Below are 9,614 nucleotides of genomic sequence, written 5' to 3' on the forward strand. Positions count from 1 at the left end.
TTTTGATTGGTTCATTTTTAGTTTGTAGGTTGACTTCCACTTAATGACGTCCTCCAGGCAACTATCAAGTTGCTGAAAAAACAGTTTACTCATTTTTGGAATAGCCTGTTTGAATTTGAATGCTTTCTTTTTGTCATCCTCGTATCCATAAAGATCGATTTGCTATTTAGGAACCACCGTTGCTTATTGTACAAACAGTAAATAGTATTTCCCCGGCACAAGAACCCTGAGGAACACCAAAAAGTAATTGCTCAGTTTTATACGTTGACTGTTCCACTTAAACTTAACTTTCATTGTTCTGTTAGTGAAATAGGCCTTGATCCATTTTAAGGGAATGCCATAAATAACAAATTCGTTTTGAAGAATGTGATTAAGTAGTGGGATATCAATGGCGTCGAACGCAGCACACAAGTCGAACATGACCACGATGGTAACTTGACCTCAATCGAGGCTTCTAGATGGTCCTTATACATTTTAAGCATGGCCGTTTTATCTACGTTATGTTTTCTATGCTAGGCACTTGGGTAAGGTGGAAGGAAATTATTACTATCAATGTGATCATTAATTTGGTTTAATGCAGCTTTTTCCATTTTTTAGCTCACCTGAGCACAACGTACTCATGGTGAGCTTTTGTGATCGCCTTTTGTCTGTCGTCCATTGTCCGTAGTGCGTTGTCCGTTGTGCGACGTCAACATTTGCCTTGTTCACTCTCTAGAGGCCACATTTATTGTCCAATCTTCATGAAATTTGGTCACAAAATTGGTTTCAATGATATCTTGAATGAGTTCGAAAATGGTTACCTTTGCTTGAAAATCATGGCTGCCAAGGGGCAGGGTATTTTTCCTTATATGGCTATAGTAAAATCTTGTTAACACTCTAGATGCCACATTTATTGTCTGATCTTCATGAAACTTGGTCAGAAGATTCATCCCAATAATATCTTGGACGAGTTGGAAAATGATGCCGGTTGGTTAAAAAACATGGCCGCCAGAGGGCGGGGCATTTTTCCTTATATGGCTATAGTAAAACCTTGTTAACACTTAGAGGCCATATTTATTTTCCGATCTTCATGAAACTTGCTCAGAAGATTTGTCCCACTGATATCTTTGATGAGTTCAAAAATGGTAACCTTTGCTTGAAAAACATGGCTGCCAAGGGGCGGGGCATTTTTTCTTATAAGGCTATATATGGCTATAGTAAAATCTTGTTAACACTCTAGAGGCCACATTTATTGTCCAATCTTAATGAAACTTGGTCAGAAGATTCATCCCAATAATATCTTGGACGAGTTGGAAAATGATGCCGGTTGGTTGAAAAACATGGCCGCCAGGGGGCGGGCATTTTTCCTTATATGGCTATAGTAAAACCTTGTTAACACTCTAGAGGCCACATTTATTGGCCAATCTTGATGACATATGGTCAGAACATTCATCCCAATAATATCTTGGACGAGTTCAAAAATGATGCCGGTTGGTTGAAAAACATGGCCACCACAGGGGCGGGGCTATTTTCCTTATATGGCTATATTAAAACCTTGTTAACACTCTAGAGGTCACATTTATTTTCCGATCATCATGAAACTTGGTCAGAAGATTTGTCCCAATGATATCTTGGATGAGTTCGAAAATGGTTTTGGTTGCTTTAAAAACATGGCCACCAGGGGCGGGGCATTTTTCCTCATATGGCTATACATAGCTATAGTGAAACCTTGTTAACACTCTAGAGGCCACATTTATTGTCCAATCTTCATAAAATTTGGTCAGAAGATTGGTCTCAATGATATCTTGGATGAGTTCGAAAATAATTATGTTTGCTTGAAAAAAATGGCTTCCAATGGGGCGGGGAATTTTTCCTTATATGGCTATAGTAAAATCTTGTTAACACTCTAGAGGCCACATTAACTGTCCGATCTTCATGAAACTTGGTCAGAAGATTCATACCGATAATATCTTAGATGGGTTCAAAAATGATGCCGGTTGGTTGAAAAACATGGCTGCCAGGGGGCGGGCATTTTTCCTTATATGGCTATAGTAAAACCTTGTTAACACTCTAGAGGCCACATTTATTTTCCGATCTTCGTGAAACTTGGTCAGAAGATTTGTCCCAATAATATCTTGTTATCTCGGGCGAGCGACTTTGGGCCTTTCAGGCCCTCTTGTTTTTAGAAATGTAAAATTTTGAAACCGGACGATAGTTCGATAGTTCCAAAGGGAGACCTTTTTTCTTAAATAATGGTTTAATCACAGTGTTTTTCTATGTGTAAGTGGATACAACAGTTCGCAACGATCTACATGTATTTACTATTTATGTCAATGTATGTGTCAATTCTGAAAGTTGTTCTGGGATTGCATCAAGTTCACATGTTGTAGGTTTGGATGCATTAATTAGTTTACAAATATCTGTTTGCGAGAGCTCTAAAACAGTAAGTGGTTTTCTGGTCAAGGTGGGCTTGAGCAGATAAAATTACTATTTCATGTTGTTTCAATTAGTAAATTGCCCAGTTCATATCCTTTTTTGATTATCATATCGGCAAAGTATCGCATCGAGTCATAAGCTAAATATACTGCACTTGTATGTAATGGGAGTGGATAATTCTTCGATCTACCCAGTCAATCTAATGTTATAGCGTATAACTTTCTTGTATTCCCTTCTGCGTCCCTAATTTGTCTTTGTAGTATTCATCCTTGCCTTGGGAAAGTTACGCACTATAAATGTTTGCCAAACTGTGTAGACTTTCCTAGACAGGTCATATTTGTTACGCATAACTATTTTTTCTGTTTATACTGGTTCAGCTGTTTAAGTGACCCAGAATACCACGGTACACCTGGTCGACATAGAACGATTCTTGCTTTCAGAGGTGCACACTTCTGAACAATTTCTGAAATGTTTTTGGTGAATTCACACACAATGTCGTTAACATCAGATAAGGGCTCAACAATATTGTTTAATTCTTGAACATCTGCTTTTAAGATGTCTGTGGACACATATTTCCAATTGCATGACTGTATTTCCTTTCTGGTAAGGGGAGGAAGACATTGTTGAATATTGCAGCTGACAAAGGAATGATCAGATATGAATAGGTCAGATATTAGTTCTGAGACTTTTACATGTTTGTCTTCAATTTTTATAATAACCAAATCAATGATCAAGAATATGGACTCCAGAATGCGTAGGTGCAATGCCATGTTGAACAAGTCCAAAAGATTGCAAACACTGCCTACATTGTTTGGTGTAAAAATCTGATTTATTGTCAATGTGGATGTTAAAATCATATAGCACGCCTCGGCTCTGATTGATATTTGCTCATGATTCTCAGTGAATTCTGATATGAACATACCCTGCGTCACAGGATGTATCTCCGAATATGGTGGTCTATACAATCAAACAATGTTAGGATGATTGAATTACTTCATACTTTCCATTCAGAACATTTAAAGGACGTAAATTGTTTTGAAAAACATTTTGAAACTTTAAGATTGCTTCTGTATAGGACAACCAATCTTCACCCTTAACGGTCTGGCCTCGGGATATCATTGAAACGGTAACCATTCTCCCCGAACAACATCATCAGCAACGGCCTGTCACCAAGTTTCGGTGATCGCACAGAGATCAATAATGTCTTTATAGACGTGTTTGAGAATATCAGCAGTTTTTCCTCGCAGAAATCTGGTGTTCACTGTAGAAAGTTTCAATAGTTTAATTCTATGAGCGTTTATCAAAGGTGTTTGATCTAGCTTAATCTGGATTTAATTTGTTTGATGGACACCAGCATTTGACTTTGCCCTCAGGCGACCTGCTGGTGTACCTCTGTATTTCAAAAGATTGTGTTTTTCAATAAAGCTAGAGTTACTTAATTTGGTAATATAACCATTCTGGGTATATATCTATAATACAATACTTGGTCTCTATTGTACAGTACGACAGTCCATTGGTTAGCTCCATGTGAGCTGTTGTTAATACAGAATGTTGAAAGTACTGAACTGTTTCTCGAAATATTGTCAATAGTTTTTTTCCATCAAAGTAACTGATTAAAGCAAAGACAATTCCACAAATAATTCCGTAGCATGTTAAACGCAATTTCCTAAACAAGTATGCCAAATATCCTTATCACAGAATGATTTATTTTTGAGAAATAACCCAAAACAGCAGACAAATATACCGACATAAAACATGCGCCTATAGAAAAAAATGCAAATTGATGAAATTTTGAAATATTTTTTTAATGAGCATGCATCATTGATTTTTCCTTTTTACCGCAAATACATACACATATTCACTTGTTCGATGAACATGGTTCAAGATAAAGATAGCTGTCGACTTCTTGGTTAAAACATTAACCGTAATTTACTGCAATTTTAACTTTTTTACACCATAGAACCAAAGGCCTATTTAGCTACAATCCGAAGATCTCGGGTTTTATTCCCTGTCCTGGTGACGTAACTTGTGTTGGAATTGATAATGAAATTCTTTCTACGATCATCCCCATCACCTACCGCTGGTCCAACGAGCGCAGTTGTCAATTACTGGTAGAACTCTATGCACTTCGTACTGGAAAACTAGCAAACCCAGTGTTAGGTGGTTAACGCACCGCCTTGATATTATTGAAATAATTTTGAAAACGGCACAAAATGAAACTGAACCCTTTACCACTGAGATACGTATTTTCACGCATCTGTAGTCCCTCAGAAAGTAACACTTAATTAAAGGCGTTTCTTACTAGGTTCATGTTTTAATAGCTTCATTTTAACCCTAAGATACTGATGAGCAGCAAACAGCATAGAACCTGAACAGACTGCGAGTTGCACATAGCAATTTTCATTTCGCCTCTGAGTAGGAAAGGGCTAAACAACAAAGACCAATCTTGATGATTTGTTGAGATAACAAGCTTGCAAGGGAACACATCAAATACATCCAGTTGGGTAAATATCACTGATAAATTTATACTTTGTGTTTAGGCAGCTTACATACTGACATAGCGTGGGATTGCATTCGGGCCAGTCGGGTCAATGTGATTGTAACTAAACATAGGGAAACAAACTTTGCGTTCAATAAATTGAGTTTTGATGGATTTCGTGTCCCAAAATCTTTCTTTGAATTGCATTTGATATAATTAATCTAAATAGGCGACTGTTTTTTCTTGTTACAGCTATTGTTTTGTTTTGTTTGTCATGGGTTCATATTAAAGCCAGAGAAGCAACCTGGACAACATTGTATGTTTCTATTGTTATTTGCCAGTCTAACACAAAACACACATCCTTAAATTGTTAGCTGTATGAGGATATGGAATGTTAGATTATGTATTAAACTTAAAACATTATACCTAAACGTTGACACATCCGTCTGGATTATGCAACCATGAGTCATTTATTATATATAACAACTTACATATTAACCTCATCCTAATCTTTTGTTCCTAGATAATTCAAACTAATCATCACTTATAATCACTAATTGTTATTATGAACATAGTAAATGTCTGTATGTTAGCTAATTGTTGTTATAAACATAGTATGTGTTTGTATGTTAAATCCATTATGCGCATGCGGCGATTGATTTAAATCCTCATACGATATTCACGTGTAAATGATATTGTGGCAATAGCGTGATATATTTTCTTAAAACTATCGGAAGCGGATCTTTGATAAAGTGATTTCAAAATCCAGGGATCGTAACTTGGAGTCTCGTCCAAACCAATAAGTCTTCTTACGCATGAGATGTTTTGCAGATGATAAATGTACTATATGGACCGTGCTCTGTGAAAAAGGGGTTAAATACATGTGCATAAAGTGTAGTCCCAGATGAGCTTGTGCAGTCCGCACAGGCTAATCAGGGACGACAGTTTTCGCTTTTATGGTATTTGTCGTTTACAGAAAGTCTCTTTTTAACAAAAATCAAGATAAGGCAGAAAGTGTCGTCCCTGATTGCCTGTGCGGACTGCACAGGCTAATCTGGGAAGACACTTGATACACATGCATTAAACCCCCTTTTCGCAGAGCACGGCACATATGCTTTATATTAGACAATCGAGACCCAGCGTCGTCTCTTCTACATCTTTCAATTTCATCCGTAACCCAACTACCACATATGGGACCGAGGTAATATTGGATAGTATACAGTTGAACTAAATTAAACTGTACTGAATAAATCACATGATGTAGCCATACAACCTGTTTTTATGTTAAGTTCAAGTACTTGTGCATGCATATCTACAAAAAGATGCTGCTCAATTAAAATTGATTAGAGCTATATTGAGGAACGTTAACGGTTGACCGTTAATGTAAATTGACTTCTGTGTCAAACAATAGCCGTTTAGTGCGATAATCGCTGTGTTTTAAAACGAGCCCTTTAAGGAGGCAATATAATGCTCCTAATACATATTATTACCCCAAATAAGTCGTTTTTATGAGCAAAATTGGAATAGTTAACCCAGCTCGTGCACAAGTCTGCTCGCGACAAGCTGTGACATTTTCTTAAGATCCACGAAATAACAATTATGGTTGACGTATTCAATATTGAATATTTTTGTTGGGATACATCTTATTCGGAATTCAACTGATCTATTCGGTACTGTATTCTCATCGCGCGTTACTGTCTTGTTTATCTAGTTGTTCTTATGGCAACTAAGGACATCACAATCAACGTCATATGTAATTATTATTGAATGAGTCAACATTTGCAAGGAAGAAAACACCCACAGTATTGGTCTTAGAGACCGATTACGATCGGTCGCTTGTACGTAAAAACGAATCTTTACCCATTTATGCCTAGCGTCCAGAAAAAAGGCATTGGCAAACAGCATAGATCCAGATGAGACACCGCATGATGCGGCGTCTCATCAGTGTCTGCGCTGTTTGCTTAAGGGAATTTCTGTAAGAAATATTCTAAATATAGAAATAAATTTACTAGAGATCCCTAATTTTGGAAATAAATTGATCCAATTTAGCAGGATGGGAGAGTCCACTAGGCATAAATGGGTTAAGGAGTGCGTTGCGGGTTCTGTGGGTCTCAGTAGACCCCTGACGGGCAGTGGGGACAGCAGTCCCCTGGCTTGGTTGTCGGCGTCCTACATCGAACCGGTTGGCACTTCTTCCGGCCACACGATGCTGTAATAGGTTACATGACAATGAAAACGTAGGCTACACAACAATTCAACAGGTAAGTGCAAATAAAAACATATGCTACACGACGACGAAATAGGCAACATGCAAATGCAAGCATAAGCTACACGACAATAAAACAGGTCACGACGCTGCAATAGGTAACAAGCAAAAGTAAAAATTGAGGTTTAGAAAAAATATTATAAGTATAGCCTTACTACCTCCGCCGCCGCCACCTCCGCCGCCGCCACCACCGCCACCGCCACCACCACCGCCACCACCACCACCACCGCCGCCACCACCACCGCCACCACCACCGCCACCACTACCGCCACCACCACCACCATCTCGGATTCGACCATGGTCCTGACCACTGCGTTGTACATCTTTGGAAACAATAAGAACAAGCAATACAAAAACTCTTTATCGTACTTAAGTTTTTTTACGAAAAAACATTCACAATTTATACTGCTTAATGTGTTCTAAAAAGTAAGCGAAATGTGAAATTTCAGTTGCAATTCTTATATGGAAATGAATGTTTAAGCAATTTATTTATAGTTCATTACTGAATGTATAATTCATTATATTATATACTGATTGTTTTATGATGTGCACGATTGATGATTGACAACGTAGGCTGCACGACAATGAAACAGGTAACTGCAGGTCACAATATACTAACTCAAATGCCTAAGCAATTTAATGTAAAACCTTCACTTTAACATAAAAATGATGTCATTTTTGTGCACGTCTTTTACCACCATTTCATTTTTAGTGTGTTATAACCATCAATGCTTTCCCTGCATTAAGGTCGAGAAAACACTAACAAAACGCGTATCATAAACTGATAAATGTCTTTCAGAAAATCAAAGTGATTGCACGTCTCAATTATTTAGTTTAAACCTATTTATTTTAGCTCGATTACATCGAAAGTCTTAGGCTTATATAAACGCTCTCGAGTCCGTTTCCTGGGCCTAGAACCAATACTTGGTGTCTTTGGGGAAGATCTAAAGAACGCTCCCACTGTGGGGATCGAACCCGTGACCACCCTTTTTCTCAATTATTTAGTATATTGTAGCATGCACATGAAAACATGCTCTACACGACAAGTTACTTAACAAAGAAAGCATATATGTTTAACCGATGTGAATACGAACATATTTTGCCAATACAGTATAGCATGTCTTAAAAACTTTATTTAAAAACCTCACATGGTCAAACCTTCTAGTTGTCTCTTACACGGATGTTTTATTTTAAGAAAAATGACTTTTACTCGAAAAAGGTATTATATGTACCTATATAGGTGCCGACTGAATCTTGATAACCGCTTCCCGAAAGTTCTTCTTTGCCGCCACGCACATGAGTTCCATCGCACACCGGGCAACACTGTCCTGGAAGGGTTATTGGGTTCCGACACATGGCCTCTGGACAACTAGCCGGGCTGCAACTTCCTACAACTCCTACACCCCTTCTCGATGTATCGGATGTATCTCCACCGTGGTGTCCCTTTCCAGAAAGTACACCTACGTCGCCATACTCAGAATTCGAATTCCCTTTTCCCGAAATTACACCTGAACTGTCATTACCAGGATTGCGATTTCCGTCACCCGGAATAAAACCAGAGCCGCCATGACCAGGATTGCGATTTCCGTTACCCGGAATGAAACCAGAGCCGCCATGACCGGGATTCAGATTCCCATTACCCGGAAGTTTACCAGAGCCGCCATGACCGGGATTCAGATTCCCATTACCCGGAATGAAGCCAGAGCCGCCATGACCGGGATTCAGATTCCCATTACTCGGAATGAAACCAGAGCCGCCATGACCGGGATTCAGATTCCCATTACCCGGAATGAAACCAGAACCGCCATGACCAGGATTCAGATTCCCATTACCCGGAATGAAACCAGAGCCGCTATGACCTGGATTCAGATTCCCATTACCCAGAATTTTACCAGAGCCGCCATGACCAGGATTGATATTCCCGTTACCCGGAAGTTCACCAGAGCCGCCTTTACCTGAATTGAGATTCCCATTTCCCGGAAGTACACCTAAGCCGCTATTAACAGGATTGAGATTTCCAATATCCGGGCGATAATTTTTGTCGCCATCCCCAGGCTTGTTATCCATGTTTCCTGGACGTCCAACCAATGCTCCATTCCCATGATTTCCGCTGCAAACAGAGCAACACTGTCCTGGAATGGTTATTGGGTTCCGGCACACGACAATTGGACAATTGGACGGGTTGCACCCTCCGGAAATACCTGAAAGCCCTCCGGACAAATCCAATGATCCTCCACTCTGGTATCCCTTTCCAACAAGTTCTTTGGATGATGATGACGACGATGATGACGAAGAAGACGATGATGATGAGGCTGCTGCTGCTGATGATGATGATGACGACGACGACGACGAGGGAGATGACGACACTGACATATCCAATGAATCACCACCTTTGTATACACCACCAACGAGCACGCTGCCGCTTCCGAAATTCCCGCTTCCCGGAAGTACACG

At 39.2% G+C, this 9,614-nt stretch overlaps 1 protein-coding gene and 1 long non-coding RNA gene across 2 annotated transcripts; both read right to left on the reverse strand.

Moving 5' to 3' along the window:
- Nucleotides 1-6,635: 6,635 nt before the first annotated feature.
- Nucleotides 6,636-7,358, reverse strand: LOC127858906 (uncharacterized). Its single transcript, XR_008039187.1, has 2 exons — nucleotides 7,319-7,358; nucleotides 6,636-7,103 (listed from the first exon to the last, which is right to left on the reverse strand). It is a non-coding gene; the product is annotated as an uncharacterized LOC127858906 (long non-coding RNA).
- Nucleotides 7,359-8,366: 1,008 nt separating this feature from the next.
- Nucleotides 8,367-9,227, reverse strand: LOC127857443 (uncharacterized). Its single transcript, XM_052393839.1, has one exon. It carries the CDS (start codon nucleotides 9,225-9,227, stop codon nucleotides 8,367-8,369), a length of 861 nt encoding a protein of 286 aa, XP_052249799.1.
- Nucleotides 9,228-9,614: the final 387 nt, after the last annotated feature.

This window comes from Dreissena polymorpha, chromosome 14, assembly GCF_020536995.1.
Source record: "Dreissena polymorpha isolate Duluth1 chromosome 14, UMN_Dpol_1.0, whole genome shotgun sequence".
NCBI lineage: Eukaryota > Metazoa > Mollusca > Bivalvia > Myida > Dreissenidae > Dreissena > Dreissena polymorpha.

What these genes read in the sequence shown, in the direction of transcription:
- LOC127857443 (XM_052393839.1), bottom strand. Translation starts at nt 9,227, where the DNA reads ATGGATAACAAGCCTGGGGATGGCGACAAAAATTATCGCCCGGATATT.